The sequence below is a fragment of the Micrasema longulum genome, unplaced genomic scaffold (genome assembly GCF_059751315.1).
Source record: "Micrasema longulum isolate JH-2025_06_02 unplaced genomic scaffold, ASM5975131v1 h1tg002752l, whole genome shotgun sequence".
Lineage (NCBI taxonomy): Eukaryota > Metazoa > Arthropoda > Insecta > Trichoptera > Brachycentridae > Micrasema > Micrasema longulum.
The window spans coordinates 5,965-33,895 of NW_028279881.1; the positions used below are offsets into that span (position 1 = coordinate 5,965).

The window sequence follows — 27,931 nt, forward strand, 5'->3', positions numbered from 1 at the left end:
CACATACAACGAATACCGATAAAAATATATTTAATGGATTTAGAATAATTAATTGTATTTTCAAATCAATATTGTGTGGAAATGTTTTCATAAATAAATGTAATATATAAAAATACGTCGCTTGGAAAACTCACATGTTTGGCCTTGACAAATGTGACGTCAAGATTCGTGACAATGTTCTAAACAAATTAACATGAATCGTGACGTATTAGGGGCGTGGCTAATGAAATGACTGATTTTACGGGAATTTTTTTTTTTTAACTACTAATAACTAACAAAAATTTTTTTTTACTGTATAATTAAGTATTTCATGGACCTTTATTACTTTAAAAATGTTTTTAAAAAACCTGATATTTCCCTATTGTAAGGAGACGATTTGCGCAAATGTCAAAAAATTCCTTAGCAGGTATTTATTAAGTCCTCGGATATGTAAGCTTGCGCAACTACAAATCCAGTTCGTCTCACCTCCGGAGCCTCCGTGGAGTTGGAGGACTTGCAGCCCTCGTCGGCGGGGGCAGCGGCCGCGTGGAGCTGCGCCCCCCCGTGGGCCCCCGCTAGGGCCGTGTGGTTCAGCATACCCACTAGGGCCACGGACAGGTTGACCTTGAGGCCGTAGATGATAGCCATGCCGATGGAGCCCAGAGCGGCCAACAGGTAGCGAGCGGGCACCAATTCTGAAACAAAATAAACACGTAGATGTTTAATTTCGTTGTTATATTTGTGTTATGTTACGTCACGCCGCGTCACGCCGCGACACGTCACGTCACATCGCTTCACGTCCCGTCCCGTCTCGTTTAACATCGCGTCTTGAAATTTATCTTTACAAGAAAACATATTATATTATTTGCAATTTAAATTCACACTTTAAGAATTATTTTTGCCTTCCAAGAAGGTTCAAATGTCATACAGTTTGATGTCAAATGATGAACGCAATGTTAATCGAGAAAAGATTATTATTTGAATGTATGCCTTGTTGCGCAATAGGGGAATATCAGGTTTTTTAAAAACATTTTAAGAGTAAAAAAGGTCTATGAAATACTGTCCAGTAAAAAAAAAATTTTTTGCTTATTATTAGTAACATAAAAATATGTTTTTGAATTCCCACAAAAACGGCCATTCCATTAACCACGCTCCTAATTAATATGTCACGATTCATGTTTATTTGTTCCTACCATCTTAACGTCACAACTGTCAAGGCCAAACATGTTGCGTTTTTCTAGCGACATTTTTTTTTTTAGATTTCTTTTTTAAATATATGTATGAAAACATTTTTCCAAAATATTTATATTGATTTTTAAAATACAATTAATAATTCTAAATCCATTTCATATATTTTTATCGGTATTCGTAGTATGTTTTATTTTTCTATTTCACATGTAGTAAGAGATAATGTTTTGACTCTTGCTTTACTTGACTAATCTGGTCGGTGGATGAGGAAGCTTGGGTGGGTGCTTCGCCCCCGAAATTCTCTATCACAAATAGCTCATGCCCGGTCATTGACTGTGTTAAAAATCCTTTCATCTATTCGCTTCTGCCACACACACGACTTTGAATTATACTATATTTTAATTAATTATTGATTAAAACACCCAGAGCAAATATTCTTTGGGTCAATGTCAAGTCAAATGGAATTTCAATTTCATCTTAAGACCGCCATTTTATGATATGTGTGTAAACGCTCCTAGAATATTTAAATAAACTTTAAAATGCCACCCCCGTTTACTCATTTTATTACTTTACTTCATTTTTTACTATATCAATTCTTAGCGGAAGTTCATTATAATTTATTATAGAAATAAAAGACGAGTGGTGCACAATCTTTATCTTAATCCGATTACGATTTATTTTATAAGAATGATACCATTCTTGACATTGAAACCGGTCACTGGTTATTCCATTTTTTTTTAAATGATTGAACCAAATATTTCAATTTAAGGGGCCATTTTTAACGAGTTGTAAATAACTCAAACGAATCTTTTTTTACAAGTGAATTATACGGAGTGGATTTTCATGAGTACGTTTTTTTCTTATTTTTTTGCATTGCATTTACTCATATATAGAAAACTATAATTGACCTATAATTTTGGTTTAATTGTATATATTATTTTATTTTTGTTACAATGGCTGATGTTTTCTTTTAAGAAAAAAAATAATAAAAACAAACAAACGAACCACCACGCCGTTTCTCCGTAGGGGTGGAAGGCAGAGATGATAGAACGCCACATCAATCTGTCTTTGCATACAGACCTCGCTTACTCTACATTCATACATTCTCATGCACGCACGCCGATTATTCCTACTCTTGATATGTCCATCTTCAAGTATTTGATTTGTAAATAACTCACTATTATAATATGGGAATTAAGTCGTGGTAGAGTTTTCGAACTTTAGACCAATACTTTGTGAATGTAAGCATCACTCATCATTTATTTGCATAAAACAAAACATAATTACTCGTACCTTTCAAACTGTCCTATGGCAAAGAAATACGCGACGAGTATGGATATTTTAAATACAAACTTATGTATCAAAGTTTAAACGATTACTTTAATAATTCTAAAGATTGTTTGGCTGAATAATGGAGCATTTACTATTCATATTACTGTATACTCTACGGAGTTTTTTTCTGTTGCGTATTGATTTAGTTACTTATTTTAGATTCTTACAAACCTGGATATAACACTCGTACAAGGTACAAGCATTGCTACTACCCAGTCTATATTAATTACGCTGATGTTTCCACGACTGATTTAAGCTATGAGCAACTCGATCAACTTGAACGACTTTAGAGTACATGCATAAGATATATTTTTGGTCTTAGGAAATATGACCACATTTCTGATTATCGTAGGCAACTGAAATGGCTTAAAATTAGACAGCGAAGAGACTATCATTCCCTCTTGCTTCGGTTCACTGTACTTCATAGTCCTAACGCACCCATATACCTCCGTGAATTTTTTTAACGCTTATCAGTTCATGGTCTACCTCTTCGTTCTAACTCTCAAAGCACCCTCTTAATACCCATCCACAATTCCTCTTTATTCTCTAACTCATATAGCGTTCATGCGGCTCGACTGTGGAATCATCTCCTATCAACTATCAAAGATGTTGCTACAGTATCTCTGTTTAAATCACGTCTAAAGAAACATCTCCTTTCTCTTCCTTAATATCTCCTTTCCTCTTTATTATTTTGTCCCATTGAGTAATAGTATTGATTTCAGATAATTTATATACGAATATTTTTATATCTATTTTTGTGAATTCAAAGTTTTTTTTCTATTGAAAACTCTTTGAAACTTAAAGTATATACGAAAATTTAAACAATTAAAAAATATTATAGCAACAGGATATTTTTTTATTTTTTTATTTTTGTTTATTCAGAAAAACAACAGTAATACAAAAAATTTACATAACATTATAAAAAAACATAAAATAAAGCCAAATCAGTTTTCCACATAAATACAATTATAAAAATCCAGTTCGGTTAGATATTAATACATAGAAGTGCATGTGTGCCAGTTTTAAAAAACAAACTGTAAATAATTTTTTTTTTTTATATATTTTTAATGTCAATGTGGGTGTCACCAGACATTTAGTATGAGATTTTTATTTAAATTAGCAAACAAAAACTACTTGAAATTCACACCTACGCCTACGCTCAGTAACTAGTTTCTGTACGTTGAAGTATGTTTTTCATTTCTGTTTTTGTAATCAAAGCTTTAAGTCATTTAAAAGTATGAGAATGCAAACGAAACGATCGACTAGATGCCTGTCTCATAAAAAACCTTCTGATTTTCAAAATAAAATTGAATGGCTTAATTTTTGTTAATCAGAAGTTTTTTTTTAATTTTCATTACCTAATTCTTAATTTAGACGCGTGCGAGTGGTATGAATAAATATTTACTTTAAGAATCATAGATTCTTAGACGCATATTTAAACATGTTTTTGCTTTAGTTTGTAGATTTATGAAGAATAATTTCGAGGGTTCTTACAGCTTACGTAATTGCACGTTTGTATATATGTCAAATAACATAAATAAAGACGACGCGTCGCGACGGGCTGAAATTAAACTCATAATGGTTTCCGACACTACACACTACAAAAATGACACGGAACGTGCATGCTGCCGACTGCCACACGTCAATACGTCAAAACAAATCCAACTTACTCGGGATCACCCAAAGAAGATGCATGTTGCTAACAGTGACCGTGAAAACCTACGCATCCTTAATTTACGTGCTCGGTAAATTCCGACAAAAAGTTGTATCCCTATTAATATTTAAAGGGTACAGGATGTACAGAATGTACCCTTAAAATATTAATAGGGATAACAACTTTTTGTCAGAATATAGGATGGATACCAATTTCTATGTATGGTGTTTTAAACTAATAATGCCATCTGGCGACAGCTCACATGATCTACATTTCTGTTTCTAATTTTTTGATGTAAATGCTATACTTTCCAAGAACAAGAAAGAATATGCATTAAGGGCGGTAGTCGGTTAAATACTTTAAATAAAGCGATAATTTAATAGCATTAAATTATTTTAGATTATAAGTTTATTTGAATCTCCAAGAAGTTCGGAAACTTAAAAACGTTACATCTCGAAACTTCATTTTTTGACATTCATCCATGTCCTGTACCCTTCATTTTTATTAAATCGCGTGTAGTGTTAAAATGTTGCTTTTTGAAAATATAAACATACGAAGAAAGTGTTTTTTATCACTGTTCATTAAAAAAATATTAAAATATAATGTTTGCATTTGAATCTTTATCTGATATACGAATAGCTAATTATCGTTTTGTAGAAGTTTTATAAAAAAAACAATCTCCGTCTCCATCTGGCAACCGCAAGTTTAAAACAATAGATAAAAATACACGTTTATTGATAGTACGAGTTATTTTTATTTTTTCAAGAACTTAACCGAATTATTAAAAAATCCAAGTAAGATAACAAATTATTGTGCAGCTGGCTCGACCAGACAGACATTAAAACATCATATTTGTACATAGCATATCAAATTATTTCCTTGCGCTGAGATTGTGCCTCTCGGTAAATAATATATTTTTAGGATAAAATCACTTAAATATATTAATTTACAACCGTCCGTCGTTGATAACACAATATTACTCCGAAAAGTCGAATAGTAAACCTTAGGGATAGCGCACATTCAGCCACTGGTGGCGGCCACTAAACGCGACCACTAGTGGCTCAGTCAAGCTACTAGACGCGGCCACCAAATACAGCCGCTAGTGGCTTAGTGGCGGCCAATAGTCGCCGCCACTTAGCCACTACTTTTGGATCAAAAATTGAGAGTAAATTTGTTATCATATTTAAAGTTATTGGGAGTATTTTTAATGAGTGGGATGTAATTATAAAAGGATTTAATTAAAAAAGATAATTAAAATGTCATCCAGATAAGTTCTTTAACTATTTTAGAATGAGCGTGGCGACGTGTGCCGGTGGGACGCGGGCGGGAAGAAGCCGGCTTAGCCGGCTACTGTGGCCGAGTGTGCGTACGATGCGAGCAACAAAACGCAGCCACTAGTAGCGAGCGCGGGCGACTTCCGCAGCTCGTGCCTCGATATCGGCCACTCGAACGCTCGGTTTGCGCCGATGCCATACAAAATGTATGAAAACACTCATCCGCAGCTTGTGGTCGCGTCTAGTGGCCGCCACCAGTGGCTCAATGTGCGCCCGCATTAAAAGTGTAGAAATAAAAATATATTACTTGAATCTTTTTAATAGTGATAGTTGTTAATATAATTTCTATAAATAGTGTATAATACTGTGTCTTATTTATTCCGAATAATTTTAAAGTACAAATTTTTGTTGAAAATCACCTCGAGGGCGCTGTAAAATAAAAATCCCAACACGTCCCACGCGCAGCTACAGAGCGCATAGGCGGTTGGGATTTTAGTTCCCCTTCTCCGATAGATTATTTTTAATTTAAAAAATACATAGGACCTAGATTAAAAAAAACATGATCTTGTTCATGTGTTATAATATATATTTTATTAATAATAATAAAATGTGCCACTGACAAAATGTCGTTCAAGTTTTCCCATTTCCTAATGAAAGATATGAGTTGAATATAATAATTTCACATCGGGTTTAATCTTTAATCGTGTTTTAGGGCCAGTTACGCCACAAAAAGATAAATAAAATAAAATGGTTAAATCACCGTCGCGTTTTCGTCAAAATAGATTAGTTTATGGTCTTACTTTTTTCAATTCAACCAATTTCATAAATTTTAATGAAAACGCAACGATAATTTAACTTATTCAACTTAATCTATTTTGGTGTAACTAGTCCTTGACAGACACAAACAATGAGATCCTAAGATAAATAATTTATTTTACATTCATCTTAAATGTTAAATGTGTTTTCAATTCAATTATGTTATACAATATGGTAAAAAAAAATGCTACCACAGATTGACCCTGAGATAAGGAACAATCTACCTATGACGTATGACGTAATCACTATCCACTATGGTATAGCGTGGATATAAGGTATTATAAACTGCATAATCATCATTCGTGCATAAATTCAAAGTTCATATATTTAAAAAAATATGTATTTCGTACCTGTAGTTAAATATGTACTTTGTTTGAATAAGTCGATAGCTGCTGTAAAAAAATATGTATGTTCCTATGTCTCAAAATATTATGTACCTACGCGTACATTTAGATAGGTAGTAGGTTTTTAAGTAGCCAAACAGTCAACAACTCAAAAATATTTATATGATTTAACATCATCATTCCATTTCCGCTCCCTAGTTGGAGCATATGGTGTCTGCGAAGATCCTCCGGGCATCTCTGTTGACTGCCAGCTCCTGTGCATCCTCGCAAGTCAGGTTCGCGTCTTGTAGTTCAGACATGAACTACCGACGAACAGTCAGCAGTGGACGTCCAGGACGTCGAGAACCTGATTCCTTGCAAAGTAGGCAAGCGTGGTTAAGTTATTTATGATACATTTTTTTGATCACGACTAAATAAAATAAATTGATTAAGTTCGTAGGTTTTCACGGATATTCTGTGATGTTTTTCTGGAGATGTGTCGTTCTTTTGCTGGCGTTTCGGACAGCGATAGTGTCAATGGTTGACACCTCAAAAATAAACTGTAACTGAAAATATTTACAACTACCACTGACTGGTTTGAGTTATCTTTGATTAAACATCACTAAGTAAACACCCAATATGAAATACAACGACGTTTTTTGTAATATTATTGACACTAACGGTTTCCGCGAGCCATGAAAATAATATGCTCCTAACCATTGAGATATAATATATAGAGATGACATTTCATACAAATCTGAGCTAAAAAAACGTCCTCAAAAGAAAGGGAATGACCAGCGGAGGGAGCAAGTGTCGTCACGTCATATCACATCGACTTTGGCAAGCAAAACACGTAGTGCAGTAAAAAACAGGGACTGTTTACATCAGTCTACTGTAAGTTCTATTCAGTATGTCGCTCCCTTCAGCATACGTATCTCTTTTGTTTGTCGTTTCACTATACGCCCGTATAACTGAGCAGGTCAGACAGAAGATAACTCACGAATTAGTGACATATTAATAAGACGTTTTTTGACATTAAAATAGCTATTTTAAACTAGTTTTGATTAAGATAAGAACATTACTTACCGGTGAAAGGTTATAATATCGCTTTTCCAGATCGATTTGTGCAGTATCTTAGCATATAGGCATTTTAGTAATTGCAAGGAGACAAAAGTTCAAAAGTAGCGGGGTACTGCCCGTAACAGACAAAAGTTCATTCTATCAAACATATGCCAATTGGCCGCAGGTTGAGGGACCATATTTTGAACGCTCATGCTTACTCTAGTTATAAACCTCATTGGTCCTAACATGTAAAACTCGTAAATCCCAAACTTTTTTTTAGGGTAAAGTAAAAACCGATTTTACTTACCAAGGTAACTTTTTCCTTTCTAGCTCTGATATTATGTGTTTAAAACTTGTATTAGATGTTAACATAAGTTGTGACTGTTTTTTTTTTCAAATTGAAAATAAAAATAAAAATATATTTATTTCGTGCCCTGAGGTGGTGAGCGCAAGCCTCTAGGGTTCACATAAAGTAAAATAAAAATAAAATACAATGTGTTTTTAACGAAAAGATGTCAAATAATAATTAAATTAAAATAGGACTATGATGCTCATAAAAATGGGCACCAAACGTAAAACAAAATGGTAAAGGTAAATACGTCATTCGAAAGAAAATTTTCTGCTCTAGAATATGGAGTGTTTTCTTTTACGTTAAAAATGTTATTTTATTTGATTATTTACTAAACATTTGTTGTGTCCTCTTGTTCTCTTCATTTGGAAAAAAATGGACTCAACTTACATATTTATTTTTATTTTATTTATTAAAAGAAAACTACAGCCATTACAACAAAAAAAAATTACAAATAAACCAAAATTATAGGCCAATTATAGTTTTCTATACATTACTAAATACAATGTCAAAAAAAGAAGAAAAAAGCGTATATTGAAATCATTCTTCAACTCCGCATCATTACACACGTGAAAAAAATAATAAAATATTACAATAACAATGAAATAATAAAAAATAAAAATAAAAGTTTTTTGTTTACTCGGACTTACAAATCCTTTCGCCGGCGGATCCATACGGAGTAATACGGAGCTATCAGTCCTCCCTTCTTTCTTCTTTCATACAAGAGAAAATAATTACAATATTAAAGTGTACAAAAAAATAAAATATTAGGTAGGTACAGTTAGATTCAATTATAATTATTATTTTCAATTATGGTTCTAGCATTTTCTTTAAATTTGTTTAAAGTGAGAAAATATATATCTATTTCAGCAAAAAATGTCTTATAATTATTTACAATTCTGGGCAAAGATGCATTCTTATTTATTATTCGTGCTTGAAACATCAACATGAAATAATTGTTGCATATATTAACACCTAATAAGGATTTTAAACACATATTGACGCTGGATAGAACAAAGTTACCAAGCGACATGTAGCTACTTTACAGAAGAGCCAATTAAAGATTATTTTTTTTCAATTAATGTATTATGATTTTTTATTTAAATTGTGTAGGAATCACACCAAATAAAAACAATTTGTTATTTTTATTCATTTTAAAGAAAAACTTCAATTGGCTCTTCTGTAAAGTTGCTACTTGTCGCTTCGTAACCTTTTCCTTTCCAACGTCAATATACCTAGATCATTTGAAGTCCTAATAGAAAACGACAAAATATAGTTTTATTGTATACATATAATACTTGCTCAACACATAGGTACACAGAAAAATAATAAAATTTAATTCATAAAATTCTTCACTATAATAAAAGTGCAATGAAGATTTCTACTAAACGTTCGTGTTATCGTGTTCATTTTATGTATTCAGCACACAGAATGCATTTCAATTGAGATTAAGATGCAAACTTAATTGAAATATTTAATTGAAAACAGTAAAACTGTTTAACAATTCTCTACATAAAAATATATCCCACACGTATATGTTTTGACCAAGCAACGTCTAAGAAATATATTTTTAAATTTGCATATCCACGAAGTAACATTAGATTTTTTTCGGTGTACCTACACGTGTGTTGTGTTTTTTAAATAAAAATTAAATATTTTCGTTCTACGATTTACCCAAATATTTCAATTTAAGGGAAATTTTCAATTATTATTATTGTTTAAATTCAATTATAAAAAATGAGAATCAAGCTATGGCAGATCAGGGTGCGAACCTCGTATGCGTATTATTGGGGACTATGGATAATTTATATAGCGGCATTTTTGTAAAAATCGCCTGAAGGGCGCTGTACTAAATATAAGTGATGAAACGGATTTTCTAGTCTAGGGACTGACATATTCTAGTTTTAAAACAATTTTTTAATAAAAAAAAAATATGTCAGCCATATCGGGAATTGAGCCCAAGACCCCTTGCATAGTACACAGACGCGCAGGAACTTAGACTACGGACATTTTTCTTCACTTCACTTTCACTTTCAACTTTTTTTACTTTAAACATAAATAAGTTATCTGAGGAGTTTAAAAAAAATGTATATAGTAAAAAAAAACTTGTATCTAGCGCGTATTTACGTACTAAATACGCGCTATAAAAGTGTTCTGATTCTTTAGTTGAAATTCAAATATGTATAATAATTTAGGAAAAAAAAATCGAAATAATTATGTGGCTTAGATCTTAAAGGGCTAATGTCGTAAATCGAAACATCACAGGAGAGTAATTATTTAGCCGGCTTGTGGCGCTATAATAAACTCTTTGACTTTTTTCATAAATAATATACAGGATGTTCTTAAAACCCTGTCACATCCGAAACCACGATGATCAGTATGAGCAAGACGACATATTGGCACATTAAAATACATTTTTAGAACGACTAAAATCTTAAAAAATAAAATAAAAAAACAAATGGTAGCTTACTTCTGCTGGGGAGAAACGAGGCGGAGGGGGGGGAGAGTCCGATACACCGTCAACCGCGTGACCGTGCCCCCCTCGCTTCACCCCTGCAGAAGTAAGCAACCATTTGTTTTTTTTTATATATATTTTTTTAATTTTCTTCGTTCTGAATTTTTTTTTTAATATGCTAATATGTCTTCTTGCCCATACTGATCATCGTAGTTTCGGATGTGACAGGGTTTAAAGAACACCTGTATATAAAATAACATTACCACGTATGTATGCGTATATAAAATAGTTTAGCGATATATATTTTTTTTTAAATGACATGGTCCCTCTACAAAATTATGACGGGAAAAATATGACATTTTTAGATCCAAGCCATAGAATTAATGACCTCATTTGTATCGAATTCGGGATATTGATGGATTGATTCGTGCATAAATAAAAATAGCATCTTTTAATCTAAATTGTGTTGTACCTTATTCTGTACAACTTGTTATAAAAAATACAATAAAGCAGATTCAAAATTCCCATTGGCATTTCGATTTAATTCAGGCAGTCATAACTTCCACATTGTTCAGAATTAGCTCCTGGAAAACATCCAAGTCATGTTTTTGAGACAAATCGTTGATGATGAGGAAAATATCGCAACCACTTAGGACCTCTGGGGAGTTAAGACATTTCGGATTTTCCACATTACCGCGAATATTTAATTGCAGATTTTCTCGGCGGATGGAACGACGAAATTCTTGCGGTTACAGAAACCTTTGACAATTCTGACCTTCAAGATTTCGTAGAGGTTACAGAATAACACTTGGTCCATTTCAGTTTAAAAGGGATGGATTCCCCTAAAACGTTGGACGTTGGATAATTTTAATAAATTTTGTCGCTTTACTACGTTCTTGTCCACATACCATTTTTAACGCAATTGAGTAGAGTGTACACTAGTTCTGAGAAAGCCTTTATTTATAAAATTAAAATGATAATATTTTTTTTTTAATTGAGGGTACTATTTGCAAGCCCGGCAAAATCCATATTTCTTTATTTTGAGCAAATCGCCATAAACTAATACTTAACTTAAACTTTTTTTTAAACTTCAATTTTTTATTATAATCAGTAAATATTTTACACGTAAGCAGTGATAAGTATGATTATGTCGAGAAACAGTAGTGAAATAATACATTTAAGTTATACATTCCAACTTTACAATACTAGTAGAGGTTGCCATGTTTGCAACAAACCCAACAATTTAAAAGTCAAGTTCTTACAAATAAAGCCGTATTTTTAACTGACAATGTTGAGATTATTGTAAAAAATTGTATTCTGAATAAGTTTCAATTAATATCTCACTTTTTTAGATTTTGGATTTTGCAAGGTTTGCAAGTAGTACCCTCAATTGTCGACTTCGCGGTGTAACGGTCAGCGCGTTTGCTTACCATTCAAAAGGTCTCGGGTTCGATTTCCGGCATGAAATATGAATTTAAAAGAGTGTGTTTTCACACTAGAATATGTCATAGTCCCTGGACTGGTACCTGAAGCGTAAGACTGATCATCTTACCTTGTAACAAAAAATATCAAGATACACTGCGATTGGTGTACCAATCCAGTGCCCTATGCACCATAAGGTGCGGTAAGGGAATGATGATGGCGATGAAATTGTTTAAGGTGTTGTTTTTTTAAGATGGAAGGTTAATGTCGTTATTTATGCATATTTCTTTAAAAAAACTTTAAACCTCTATTTCTGCGAATTTGTCTATTGGTCTGTTAGACAAAAACGAACTGAAGCGACGATATAATAGGTATTGAAAAAATATTTTGAAGTAGTAATTTTACATAATATACATATGATTTATTTATGAAAATGAAATAAAAATAGTACATATTGCAAATGTGCATTTTTTATGTGAAGCAATTTTTTTTTCTGAATTTGTTAGGTAAATAAAAAATTGGTTGGGGTAAGGCGTGGGGGGTTAGGAAACCCTGCTCATCATTCATATCTTCTCATGCACGCGCGCCGATTATTCCGACTTTTGACATGTCCATCTTCAAGCGTTTGTTAGATTTGGTCATGCCGTGTCTTTCTCGGCCTTCCTCTATTTCTGCATCCATCAACATTCGCGTCGTAAATCTCTTTAGACGTTCTTTCGCGGTCCACTCGCTCTGCATATCCAAACCACCGCAGAACTCCTTCCTCGATTTGGTCGACAGAGCTTATCTCAGCCAGCGTAATGTACAGATCTCGACATTTGTGCATTTATCGTAAATAGTTTTACCAGACATTCTCCTGAGAGATCGTATTTTGACAGCATTACTTTGGTACTTTCATCCCTGTTTTCAAGTCGATATTTCACTCCCATACATCAGGGTTGGCACCAGGACTCCACTGTGAACTGTTCATTTTTCCTCTTACGATAAACATTTATTTGCCAAGATTTTGTGAGATGTCTGAATTTATTATAATGGCCAATTATTAAAAATAACAAATAAATTAATTTTGCAATGCACAACTTAGATTAAGATGTTGGGTTGTTAGAATAAAATTTTCCTTGCTCTACTAGCGCTGTAACAAAATCATATCAATCGTAAAATGATCATATTAAAAATAAATTGAAAAAGCAAATTTACTTTTTAAAACTATAAGAAATATAATAAGCTTAAAAGAACTTGTAAATATATATTACGCAAAAACTCAATCAGTTTTGGAATATGGGATAATTGAATGGGGATGTGCAAATGACACACTGATCAAGCAAATAATAATGGCACAAAAAGCTTTAATAAAAATTAAGAGTCCCAATCAGAACTAGCTCCCTCGGTATATTTGAAAATCTTAATGTAAAATCTTTAAAACAACTTTATGTAAAAGCTTTGTTTTTATACGCACGAAAACATTATTCTCTACCTTCCATTACAAATGCAAGAGTTACTAGATACTCCACCCTGATGCTGCAAAAAAATAAAAAAATAAAAATCAACCTTCGGTCAAAGAGGATTGGCCTACAACTCGGTTAAAGTGTACAATCTACTTCCATTATCCATAAGGACAATTAGTAAGTTCTCACAATATAAAATTGCAATTAAGAAATGGATAGTGGAGGTGGGTTGCACACGGATCGATGAGTGGATCAAGCCAAATAGGTAAAATGTGTGTACTGTTTATGAAATTTTTTCTATTGGTCTATATAAATTGGTTATGTTTTTTATGATTATTTTAGTTTTTCGTTGTTTATGGTGTTAATGACAATTAGGTTAGTTGGATGATTTACTTATTTTTTATTGTTATTATTATGTTAACTTTGTTAAATAGCTAATCTTAGGCATGTTTCACATTTTGTAAAATGTTTCCCTCGGCACAGGTCACCCCAGTGAGGGAACATTATTCTGTATAAAAAAAATATACAAACAATGTAAAAAAATAAATATCTTTTTAATTAGAAATATACACCACAAAAATCGTTCTTCAAATCAACGAATGGTAAGATTTAATGTTTTTTTTATTTAATCTTCGTGATATTTAAGTGTAACCTGGTCAGAACCCTTCAGCAGCCTTAGGTCAGCGCCTAGAACATTTTGGTCTAGATATTTTGGAATTTAAGAGACAGATTGTACACTTAATGTATCTTTATAAAGTAATTAATTGTGATGTAATGTAATAACCCATAAATGTCCTCAGTCGGCGATTGAGATCGTACATTTTATCTTCCAACATTCAAAAATAATATGGCGCACTTTAACGTATGTTAAGGATATATAATTATGTAAAAAGTAATGCTGATATTGATATATTTAACAATACATGAAATAATTATAGTAGAACTGTAACGCAATTTATAAAATTAAAAAGTCCCTTGTGTTAGTTGGGTAAAACAATATGTGATAACCTGTCAGTATAATTTATTGTTATAGCTTACATAATATTAATACAATATAATTAAGCTAGTCAATTTAAAAAAATAAAAAAAACTTTTTTCTGCATGATCTGTTCACATACAATTGATGAACAATATATAAACCTAACAAATTGTGATCATTATACCAATGTCGTATGTATTGTGAACCATAATAAATAAATAACTAGGGTTTGTATGAACTTAAGGTTTGTGTGAACTTTAGGTGTAATATTTAATATAATTTGTTTAATTTATATCACGTGTACCGTGTACCAATGTGGTAGGTATATTGAATTTTGTATTACTGTGTACAATAAAAGGCGGTAAGCCGTGTTAAATAAAAATAATAAAAAAATGACAAAAAATAGCATTTTTGCGTACTCTTTCATACTGTACTAGGTAAGAGTACGCATATAATACAATGTTAATTTTTTCGTCCACAAATTACTATTAACTGCTCCAAAACCAATGTGGTCAGAGCACTCATCGTGGCATTATGTTTCACATCTTGAATTTAATCCAATTCACTTCCCGTAGCTCGACGTATACCTCTATGCAAAGCGGACAACGGAGGACTTAGTGGGTCGTACAACCACCTGGGCCTCGATTATGATGAGAAGGTAAAGACGTCATACCTTCACCTTGACGGTATAGTTGAAGATAAATTCTCTCTAGCGATTACTAAGATACACTACCGATACTACACCTTCAAGTTTTGGGTAGGTACATCGATATGAAACAAGGGGAAGCGTACGTCACGGTACACATGTCTACGCACTAAAATGGCATAGCTTCAGTATGACGTCATAAGATAAAAGTCTCCAAACCGACTACTAAGATACACTACCGATCTCCCCACCATCAAGTTTTAATGTAAATACATCGATTTATACCGACGGGCCAAAAACCCTTGATACGTTTATCTACACACTAAAAATGACTTTTGAAATTTGGTTCCACCGAGCTTTTTTTCCTTTAAATACGATTTACTTAAAATTTTAATCGTTTTGAGGTAGGCACTTTTTTTCTTAAAAGTCCGTTCAAAATATAAAAGACAAATAAGTAAATTTTAAAGTCGAATAAAATTCTGACATAACTGTCAGTTTCCGAAACGAGTGGCTAGATGCAAAAAATAATGTCGTCAGTTTCTGCCCTATTAACATATAAGAGTATCTAGGCGTAAGAAAGTTTCCACTTAAAAAAAAAATAGTTTTTATGTTTTTTCCGTCTGTTTTACTATCTTTCGGAGTGTGCGAATCGAGACGTTAAAGGAGCCGGCTTTGAAGTCGCTCGGTAGATAACTTTTGAAACTTGGCAAGTGTCATAAGTCTTTTAAAAAATATGTTCAAGCGAGCATTTTTTGCTTGAATTGGGATTTATTGAAGTTTATAATCGCTTTAAAGTTGGCACTTTCTAAGCCTATTTAAAATATAAATGAGAAGTATTTTAAATGTAAAGTAAGGAACGCGGACTAATTTTTGAAATGACATCCAGTGACAAAAACAAATTCACTTAAAAAAGTCATCATCAAAAAAAGATCATTTATCAAAATAAAATAATACCCACACTTGATTAAGTTGTCCTAGACATGTAACAGATAATTTGTATATTGTTATTATCGATTTTAAGATCAAAACCACTAAAAAACATTAATATATTTTTATGAGAAATGCAATCCAACACGCGATGTGAATGACACGCCGATGTATAGTTTAGGCTAAAGATATCGAATAAATCGCGATGCGTACTCTTTGACAGTGCGCACTCTTTGCTCGTTTTACCCTAATGCTAAAATAATTATTTTAGTCACACACATAATATTCAAATAATGTCACCACGACTCATTATTTTGACTTCCGCTATAAACCAGTCATTGGTCTGTGTAAGGTCAGGTGAGATAATCATTGTCATTCTAGGATCTAATGTTGTTTTGAATACATTCATCAACATTAAATAATAAATACGTATCCAATATTTTTCCGGCCCGTATTACAAGGGGAAGTTAACGTTTATCTTCAATTTTGTCTCCGAAGTTAAATTAAGTTTTCCGCAAATTTATACAAATATAAACATCGATTACTCTGTACTGTTTCGATATGTACCGATGAAGATAGCGTTTGTTTTTGCCCCCGAGAACCCCGAAGAGTGATTAACTCTTGTGTGGCTGTGATGTCACACTAGTCTACATACAATACAAGACTTGGTATATCTCTCTTTTTTTTTAAAATTATGAATTTGTATTTATTGTAATATTCAAATGAACATTTTCGCACCGGATTATAAAAATAAAGTTTGTATAACTATGCTAGATTTTAATACAAAAAATATTGATCCTTGCTACGCGAAAAATGAATCTGACGCCAATACAGAAATAAATATGTTTGAGAGAGCAAGAAGATATAACTCGTAACAAGGAAGACAGATACACTGTTTTGTGGCCGGTGTTTGTGTAAATAATATTCCGTCCGTTATTGACAGTGATGGGGGACGCGCGCATGTAAGATGAACGGCGTATTTATAATTTTTAATTTATTTTGCTAAAACAAGGCTTAATTATACATATATTAGAGAAAAAAAAAAAAAAACAATATGTCTCCATGTTTCGTTTCAAATGTCTGAACTTTAGAATATTCCGTTTTTGCTTGTGGTAACACGATGTTACATCCCGTGAAGTCACAAGTTCTCGTCGGTGAGTTCTCCTGATTAGTGGGTTGGCTTCCCGGAAACCAAAAATCTATACACTCTATTATTAATTGGTTGATTCGGAAGAACTTCTGACGTAGTTCAAAGTTCATTTTTATTATTTTCAAGAAACTTCACTGTAAAATTAAATGCTCTAATTTTTAACGCGTGCACGAAAACATTTTAAATATCCAATTTCCGGTAACACTGAACTTCCTCGTTGATAGATTAATTATTTAAGGATCTAATAACAATTTTCCTGTCTTGCGGTATAGCGGTTAGCGCATTTTGCTACCTAGCAGAAAGTCGCGAGTTTCATTCCCGACAAGGTAAAACGAGATTTATTTAACAATGTTTCGAGCACGTCCAAATGTTTGTAGACAGGCTGGATTTCATCCCTAGGGAGTTATTAAGTCCTAAATTTATTGCAACAGAGAGGGAAAACATTATCGAGAAGAGAAATAAAGAATACAGTTATGCTTGTGAAATAAAAACCTGTATCTAGACGAGTGTTTTTGTAAATCATATATTAATTTTATAAAATCATATATTGAAACATATTTGAGGCCCTGGGTTCGATTTCTGGGAGTAACAAGATGATACATTTATATACATTTAAGGTTGTTTTATACTGCAATACTTTCTCTGTCCTGGCACCTGAAGCGTAAGACTGATCGCCTTACTTTCCTGTAACATATGATCGAGATACACTACATATACTTTTACAATGCAGTGCCCTATGCCCCACCAGGTGCGGATTAGGATTTTATGATTATGATGATGGTAATTAAAATAAGCACGAATATTGTTATTAACATATTTGAGAGATAACGAATTTTACCAAATGTAAACAATTGTTATAATATCAACAAAAATAGTTTTATTTACAAAAGTTATAGTATAAAAAGTGTATAATTAGAGGTATCGCTGTCGGGAGATAATGTTATCGAGTATTCGCACACAATATTGTACCTGTTATATATTTTAAAGAACTTAGTCTGCTTTTGATTACCTACTTACAGGTCATAATAAAAATAAAATTACGTTTTTATTACGAAAGTGGTTAGTTGACAGAACGTTCCTATATTGATTTATTATTTATGTAAAATATTATTTACCTCTCATTGAATACATTTTTGTTATTTTCTTAGGTTAACCTTTTCATTTATTTCTTTTTTATTTTAATTAACATTTTTTAGATCTTAATTTTAATGGGTACTTTTAATTTTCTTTTTTTTCTGTAGTTCTAAATTGAAATTTCCGATTTGCTTTGTTTTATTTTTTATCTTGTTTTGATTACATTTACGAGCACAAACTTTTTATATATGTGTTTATATTTTTTTCCTATCTTTAAAATATATCCAAGTAAATGGTTATTCTTTAATTTTAATTGTATTATTTAACTCTATTTTATTACTTTTCAAAAAAATATTTCTTTAAACCATTTTTATCTGGTTTTGTTGAGTTTTTTTCTTCTTAATAATATTTTTCAAGGCATCAAAAACAAAATTAAATACTTATAATATTAGAAATCAAACACTGATTTGAGTCTACTGAACACTTTAAAAAATATAAAAACAAAAATTTCGTGGCAATTTTTTTTTGTTTTTATATTTTTTATATTTGTAAAAATAAAATAAAGTGTTGAGTAGACTCAAATCAGTGTTTGATTTCTAATATTATAGGTTTCAATATGGAGTTCTACAAAATAAACACCAAATCAATCAATAAAATAATAAACGTTCATTATTTTATACGTATACAGTATTATGTCGGTACTATTTTATTTGATTATTAATTAAAACTAATGTCTGAGGACCCGATGACAAACTATTATTGAATAGTTTATTGGGACAAAATATATTTTAATACTTTGTTTTCTTTATTATTTATTAATATGGTAATAAGGTGTATATTTTATTGAATAAAGAAAGAAAAATATGCAAACATATATGTTTGTGTGTATATGAGTATATGTTATAATGTTAAAATTAAAACCGGCAAATGCATTAAGTTGAGTACTTTCCACATAAACATTTGCTTCGGGAAAGTCACCCCTAGCGAAAGCTTCCCCCGCGCACCGAAGGTCATCGAAGGACAAACAATGTTCTCACATTTCTCTGCTCCCGTGAACCTCCAAATGAAAACTTTCCATCATTATCAATAAAATATTACAAACAAAATTATTTGTCAGATAACTGTGCGTTTTTAGGCTTACCAGTGCCAGTAATTTTTACATTGTCCTACACAAAACAGGTGGTTCTAAAAATTTGTATAAGGTAAAAAGACAAACGTCAAAATCATAACATTTGACATCAAAAATAAATAATATCGATTCATATTTTAAAATTTAATACGCTTGAATAATATAGGGTTTTAATTTATTTGATTATTGATGTGTTTAATTCATTATAATTTTGCATTAATGATGAAATAATTATTCGTTTTCTTTTAAATAAAAATGCTTTTTTTAAAACAACTTACTGCCAAGTATATTTCCCCTCGCTGGAACCTCGTCCATTTTATTCGAGATAGTTTTAATTTTAGTAAAGTTTTCCCGGCGTATTCCAACGAAAGAAAGATCCGCGCCGCCAGGAATCTCTCGACAGACTGTTTTGAAAAACCGGCTTTATACTTACTTTTCGTGCTAAAATATCTACTCACTGATGAAACAGTTTGAAATGAATTACGCTTAAAAAATAAAGTGCAATCCTTGGGAAATAATGAAATGAGATACAAAATCTTAAAATCTCGACCATCATTATTTTATATAAAAGCACGATTTCATAAAAATATTTTAATTCAAATTACCTACATGTTATATTCGTGAAATTTCAAGCTTTTCATATTTTAGAGCGCCATCTCTTGGTAGGTAAGCTCAAATTTGAAGTGATGCGCAATGAATATTTGCAAAAGTTCACAAAAACTGCTCATCTCAAAAACTAGCTTTTAAAATCTACGTATAGATGACGCTAATGACTTTTATTTTCACAGTTAACAATACCACACTGTTCCAAATCATACCAAAATCGTTTCTATTTGAACGTTTATTTCTAAACATATAAAATAACACATATAAAGGAATGCTTCAGTAGAAATTTTATTATTCACTTCAAATTTTACCATGTCCATTTCATTGTAAAAGCCAGGTGCCGATTTAAAATTACATTATAAAAGTAGCCATATTGATTCGAAAAGAATAGCATGATTCCGGATGTCTTCTGTTTATGTGTCAAAAATTCCAGTAAACATTTGACAATTGGTTCGGTTGCTCGCGTTCCGCTTTGAATTTTGACGTTTCGGTAATTAAATTGATCTCGTTTTATCAAACGAACTCCCGAGTAAAGTTTTACTTTCAAAGATCTGGTGAAAGTGCTCGGTTCGCTTCGCGGTTAGCGCCGAACCGGTGAAAACATCTAGGAATGGAGAGGTGGTAACTGGTAACGTTTTGGATTGTTAAATGATGACCACGAAATATATAAGCCAGTATTCGTCCGGTTTCGCTTCTGCCGAAGTCTCCTAGGTTTCACGTCTCACTCGGTGTCAAGCGTCGGAATCCGACATCGGGGTCACGGAAAGAATGCGATTATCCAAATGTCCGAACTTGACATTCCGACATGTACTTCGAAATGAATTTTAAATTTGCTGTTAATTTGTGATATTCGACAAAATACGATCGACCGACTTATTGTGAGTGCACCTACTATAATCTGTGATACAAGCTCTACTTTTGGGATTAATTACGATGTCTCTCAGTATAGAAAAGAAGAATGATATTCAATTTATATTGAAATCATTACTCGCTGGAGGTCTGTATATTTCAATAATATTTTGTTAATTTTGTTCTTTTTGTTTTGTTAGAAAACAGTTTTTTTTATGTCCAATTTCCCGCAGCACTGAACTTCCTCGTTGGAGTACTAATGCAGTGCCCTATGCATCACTGGGTGAGGATAGTAAAATGATGATGTATGAGTAAATAATATTATTATTTACATATCTACGAAAGAAGATGACTGCATGTCATATTTGTGATAACATTCGAAGATGTGTGCCAAGATCCGCTAGAATTTTCAGTCAAGCTTGAATTTACAGTGTGATGATATATAATGTAGGTAGGAAGTATTATGCGTGATGTAGACTTGTAGAGAGATAGAGACAGTAAGCAGTATGTAGAGAAAGACGATATAAATCTTATTTGATAAGATAAGAGCATTGAATTGGCTGACACATGACGACATGACATGAGACATGACACAAGCCAGCTAGACACTTGTCCAGCTCTCGGGTGTATTTTTTTCATTTAAAAAGTAATGCGAAAATAATTTTTCATTCCTCCACTAAATAATAAATAATATAGGAAAAACAATAACATCCAATATTAATCATTCAAAATAACATTATATTTAGCTTTTATAGAAATTATCGAAAAGCGTTTGTCTCCGTTCAAAAATGGGCTGTTATCGAAGCACTCCAAAATGCCAGAGTTGATTCTAGATATTATATAAGACTAACACAATGAGGAACTTCAGCCCTACGGAAAATTGGATTAAAAAAATGTTTTCTTACGCGTGGTAAAAATTAGAGCATTCAATTTTATTATACGGCAAAGTTTCTTGAATATATACGAAAAAAATATTAAAAAATATTTTGATAAAAACGAACTACTTTGGACGACGTCACTAGTTCAGACGAATCAACAAATGATAAGAGAGTTGTGGTAGATTTACAGTTTACTTACCGTCAACGGACCAATCGGCAGAACTGACCGAGAAGAAGCGGAAGAGAACTTGAGACGTCACACGCGGAGTAGTTTCAGAAATATAAAACATTGAAAAAAATCATAACGCTGGTAATACGATACATATTTTTTTTGGCTTAGTTTAATAGTCTATTGACAAATAAAAAATAAATTAATTAACCACTGAACTTCCGCATTTAGCAGGAATTTTAAGACCATAATATAATGTGTAAATATTTATGAAAAATAAAATTTAAAAAATAGTCTGTAGAGGTAAAAAAACAACACAAAAAACTGCCAAATATTATTTCTGTCGTAATAATTACGGCCTCATTATGAACGAAGGTTGAATTTACTCGTATTTTCCATAATACTTTGAACTGAATGCTAAGGTGTTGCAATGTTGTAATATGCAGTTTCTTAAAAAAAAACGTTTGCTTGACGTTATATTCTAATTTTAATTAATCTTTATTTTCAAATAATCTTTTTTTCCCTCTCTTTTTGTAAGAGACAATTAAAAAAGAAATTTAAAACCCTGGATGTTTTGTGGTCTTCAGTCGCTGACTACGGATCTGTAGGTCCGAGGTTCGAACCCCGCTTTACCACGACTTGTTTCTCATTGGCCATTTTCACACCAGAGCAAAAATCCACCCGGCCGCGTCCTGATAAAAACAAGCACAAGGTCGATGGACTTTTATGGTATGATAATCAATTTTTAAAATCATTTTATTTTTCAATGAAAATTTATCCACCCTCTAATTTTACCGGGCTGGGTGGATTGGCACAATACGTATGAAACGGGCCATTTTCTAACATTATTATTTACGACTTACGACTAAAAGAAAATGGTCCTAATAAAATGTTTTAATAAATCATAAGTGTTTTGAGACTGTTCTTCGACCCATTGGTAGTCTTATAGTAGTTTCGGCATTGTTGGTTATTTGATTATATGTTTAATTTTATTTTATCCTTATTTTATTTGTTGCTTTATTTAGAGGAATGCAATTTCTTTATGCATTCCTTCTACTTAAATATATAATATTGTCGCCGTTCGGGCAAAATTCACTAAGCGAAAAAATGACAGTTTTGAGTTAAATATTCCACTCAACGCGTAAAATTATTTTTCGTCCCAAGGTAACTTAGTTATAAAAAAGTTTCGCAAATCCGAATTATTTGTTTTTTACTATGTGAATTTATATTAGTCCCAACACTTATGTACGGAAGTGAAACATGGAACTGGCAGAGGATGGATGAAAGCCGAGTGAACGCGGTTGAAATGCAATTTCTTCGACGAATGTGTGGGAAATCAATGTATGGCTGCAAAAAAGGATCTCTGAGTTGGTTTAGTCATGTAGAACGAATGGATGACGAAATAATGGTAAAAACGGTATACATGCCGAGAATGAACGGACATGGGACAAAGACGACCTAAAAAGACGTGGTATGATCAGATAAACCAAAATCTTAAGTCTGGTCATGGCCAAAGCAGGCGGAACCGAAGGGCGTGTATGAATGTGGAAAAAGCTAGGAATGTATGCCAGGATAGACGTGTGTAGCGGTCTATTCTCTCTGCCTACCCCTACGGAGAAATGGCGTGATGGTAGTAGTAGTAGTGGTAATTATTTTTTTTCCTTAAAAAAAATATTTCTTAACCGCAACATTACAATAATTATTTAAAATATTCCTTCCTTTCTCTAACTCTTATATCTTGCATTGTCCAGATTATAAACTAGCAAAAGTCACTAAACCAAATTTTAGACACCTCGCTTCATCAAAAATCTTCCAGATATTTGTTAGTGAATCAGAAGGAAAAAGTTACCGATGAAATTTATTAAAAAGACATGATGTGTACATAAAACCTCCAAAACACAAAAATTTTATTTGTCCTTGGTCTCCAAACTTTCGAAATGCGATTTCTCAAAATGATATTTTTTGAGTTAGTGACTTTTGCCTAAACGGCGAGGTGACGATATTTTGTTGGGTTTGAGTATTTTCCTCATCGCCTTATTCTATAGAATTATAATGTTTTTTATTTCCCCTTCATTGTATAAAAATGTACCTACCGACGAACAGTAATTTATCCTCATAAAAAAAAACCCGCTATCGCTTATAGAACCGCCCATACGGACAAAAACAATTCTAGGATTATCAATCGCGAAATAACTCACGGTTTGCAAAACAATGGGCCGGCAGGTACTCTTGTCGAGAATTAGAAAATCGGCATTAATTTGCATTGTAATTATTTTTAAATATACCTATGTATTGTTTCTTTAAAATGTATGTATTAAATATATTTTTATTGTAGGGTAATTCCAATTTTTATTTCGATAATTGTTTTAATATTTTAATAGGGAAATTTCCACAATATTTATTAACAAAGCCAAGAACAGCGACGAAACCGCCCGTTACACATCTGTTCTAAACCAAAAATTTACAACGCTTTTGTTCTACGGAATAGAGCGAAATGGCATTTCTATAAGTGCGTTATTACTCTGAGAATTTCTCCGTGCGTATATTATGGGATTCTCAATCATCAGTTCTACATAATACAATAGTTATGTGCACAATATGAACTTTCTGTTTTTGCATAGCGACGTGTTGCGTGTGTATCCACAGTAACTTTAGAAATCTCATGCGAAATATACATACATACTACAAGTCTGTAGCACTAACTATGCACAACACTCTTTCCTCTTTCGTTTTTGCTCAAACTATAATTCTTTTTTTTTATCTATTGATATATTTAACATGCCCCTTAATTTATTTAAAAAATAAATAAAGACTCATTCTTTCTGACTGCAATACGCTCCCACTTGCTATTTAATGGTGCTCACGCTTATACACACCCGAACACCCTCACAACTTTACACTTACTCTCATACAAATATACACAATCACACCCTTTTGTTGTACCACAATTTTATATGTATGATTTTTATTTAGAAACTTCGCTGGTCTGTCTTTAAACCTTGTCCTTATTATGTTATCTAATCATTGTTGACTGTTTGTTTCTGTCAAATAAATAAATAAATAATATATATAGTATACTCGTACAAAGTACAAGTATCTAGATTCAGATACTATGATAGATAAATTGTTGCGGCATTACCCAACAAACAATGTGTATTAGATCCGATGCCAACATGGCTTTTGAAAAAAATGCATTAACGTATTAGCTCCATTTTTAACAGATTTATTTAATACATCCATGGAGCGCAGCATTGTTCCGAGAGCCAAAAAGAAAGCAAATGTAACTCCACTTTTAAAAAATTCTCAACTAGATGTGGAAGATCTTTCCAGTTTTCGCCCTATTTCAAATCTTCCCATCGTATCAAAAATACTAGAAAAAATAGTTTCTCATAGGCTCGTTAACTATATCGAGCAGAATTCTTTATTTTCGGTAAGGCAATCGGCATACCGACGTTTTCATTCCACGGAGACGGGAGTGATAAGAGTACTATCTGACATTATAACAACGGTAGACTCTGGTAATCTGGTGTTGATGACTCTTCTGGACATGAGTGCTGCATTCGATACTGTAGACCATAATATTTTGCTTGAACGTCTGGAGAAAACTTATGGTATCCGTGATCAGGCACATATGTGGTTCAGTTCATATCTTAATGAAAGAGAATATGCAGTTGTGTTCCAGGGTAAAAACTCAACCAACTTTCGGGTGTCTACAGGAGTGCCTCAAGAGACAGTACTCGGACCACTCCTCTATCTCCTTTACACTAAAGATATAGAGAACATTATCAAAGAATGTGGATTGTGGTCTCACTGCTATGCAGATGATACGCAGATTTATTTTTATTGCAAACCAGGCGAGAGAAGTGTGCTTGTCAATTTAATTGATGGATGCATCAAGAAAATAGGAAACTGGATGGCTGAAAACAGACTAACATTAAACCCATCGAAAACTGAACAACTGTGGGTGGCTTCAGCCAGACGACAGAATTTGATCCAGGATACGGCTCTACCCAATGTAGGGAGTACCGCTTTACCCATCGTTAAACTACTGAGAGTTTTATTCGATTCTGACCTTTCTCTTGACGCTCAAATTAGTAGAGCGATAAGTTCATGCTTCTACCAGCTGAAACAAATTAAATGCATACGCAAAAATTTGCCGGTTGATGCCGCCCGTCAATTAATAAATGCGTTTGTAGTGTCTACAGTCGATTATTGTAATGGTATCTATGCAGGTCTACCAATGAACAAAATGATTCGCCTACAATCTGTATTGAATGCCGCAGCGAGACTTATTTTCGGAATCTCTAAGTTCAGTCATATCACTCCACTACTTCGGGAACTACACTGGCTACGTTTTCCACAGAGGGTCGAATACAAACTCTGTTGGCTTATGTATAAGTCACTGCACAACTCTGCTCCGGAATATCTAAGGGAACTATGCATTCCAGGTGAACTAGCTGACAGGCGTCTCACGCTTAGATCAGCTACGTCTACGGCGAGAGGAAAAGTTATTATACCTCTACGCAAACAGCGCACTAAATTTAGTGAACGCGCATTTGCGGTCGCAAGCCCTATGGCATGGAATGCTCTCCCAGCAGAGGTGCGAGGCTGTGAAAGTGAAATGATGTTTCGGAAAAAACTTAAAACCCACTTGTTCTCTAAATCATTTGAATAAATCCGTAGCATGTGACAACAAAATAAATTGTTTTAACTAAATTACAAATTTAAAGGCTTCAATTAAATTCGTTTAACAATAGAATCACTATGTAAAGCGCCCTTGAGGTATTTTATTACGAAAATGGCGCTATATAAGTTATCCATAATAACAGTAATAATACTACATATGTACTAGGTATGTACATCATACCTCTACGAATATTTATATGATTTTTGATCGTTAAACGTTAATGTACGGTAAAATTGTTTTATATTAAGTTACTACGATATTTAAAAAAATCTAGCCTGTTGCAGAATCGTGCCATGTAAAGTTTATTGATTGTCAATAGTTTTTAAAAAATATATAATTTCGTTAAAAATATTAGAAGGGTGTATCACTGCCAAATTGTTCAATCAGCCGCTCAACTGGGCGGCTAGGCTGTTCATTAAATGCCGACATTCAACTGAATGGCTAGGCCGTTCATTGAATCAATTAAGATAGCTCAACGTTCAACGTGTTGGCTGGTTAAGATCTAGCCCTTTGGAAACGCTCGAACTAAAAGCCGCTGGGTTAGGGTAGGATAGCTTGGGTTAAGTTTAGTAATTAAAGGAAAAAGTTTAATTAATCAACTTGTTAAATAAAGTTTAAGATTAATTATGAAGTTAAGTAAAAACCTTTTTTATTATTATTATTATTAAGCTTACTCAACCTATCTTAACGTAACGAACTTCAAGTAACAAAATAAATTTAAAATGAAACAATTATTATTATTGTATTAAAATTGAAGAGGCTAAGCGACGTTCAACCCTTTCGTTAAACGTTCATTCAATGAACTGCCTATCCATTCAGTTGAATGCCGGCATTTAATTGACAGCCTAGCCGCTCAGTTGAGTTGCAGATTCAACTATTAGGCGGCGACATATACATTTTCAAGTAAGTCTACTATCTTTTGTATATTTTCGACACTTTCCTGGATATTTTAAAAAATAAAATACAAATTGTAGCTTCTTATCTTCCTCTTCACACAATCAGCTATGTCGGAAGTCAGAATAGTGTCCATTCAAAGCGATTTATATCCAATGCATACGCACCTCCTTTTTAAATATGAATTATTATTATTATTTATTTGCTATTTTTGATCGAAATTTCATTGAGGAATAAAATTAGAGTAAACATGAGCGTTCGAAATATGTTTCCTCAACCTGCAGCCAAGTGGCATATGTTTGATAGAACGGACTTAAGTCTATCGCGAGCGTTCACCGGCTATTTTTCTCCTCTTAATTACTAAAATGTCTATATGTACGCTTAGATACTGCACAAATCGATCTGCAAAAGCGATGGTATAACCTTTCACCGGCAAGTAATGTTTTTATCTTAATTAATATCTTTTTAAAATAGCTATTTTTATGTTAAAAAACGTTTTATTAATATGTTACCAGTCGTGAGCTATCTCCTATCTCTGTCCTGCTCAGTTAGTCGGGCGTATAGTGAAACGATAAACAAAGGTGACGCGTATGCGGAAGTGAACGAAATACTTAATAGATCTTACAGTAGACTGATGTAAACAG

General features: G+C 32.7%; 2 protein-coding genes across 3 annotated transcripts in view; one reads left to right on the plus strand and one right to left on the minus strand.

Moving 5' to 3' along the window:
* Positions 1–347: 347 nt before the first annotated feature.
* The window catches only part of LOC148271647 (uncharacterized), a 37,573-nt gene continuing 9,989 nt past the window's right edge, over positions 348–27,931 (minus strand). Inside the window, exons 1-2 of one of the 2 annotated variants that reach the window (XM_088241117.1) lie at positions 19,483–19,533; positions 348–674 (exon numbers count right to left, since the gene is read on the minus strand). In XM_088241117.1, coding sequence (XP_088097243.1) covers positions 400–674; positions 19,483–19,519 — 312 coding nt within the window. In that variant the 5' untranslated portion in view covers positions 19,520–19,533 and the 3' untranslated portion in view covers positions 348–399. Of the gene's footprint in view, positions 675–19,482; positions 19,534–27,931 lie in introns of those variants that run through there. The other variant, XM_088241118.1, reaches the window with a different exon arrangement.
* The window catches only part of LOC148271648 (mitochondrial coenzyme A transporter SLC25A16-like), a 45,326-nt gene continuing 37,594 nt past the window's right edge, over positions 20,200–27,931 (plus strand). Inside the window, exon 1 of the mRNA XM_088241116.1 lies at positions 20,200–20,807. Within this exon, the coding sequence (XP_088097242.1) occupies positions 20,744–20,807 (64 nt within the window). The 5' untranslated portion in view covers positions 20,200–20,743. The remainder of the gene's footprint in view (positions 20,808–27,931) is intronic.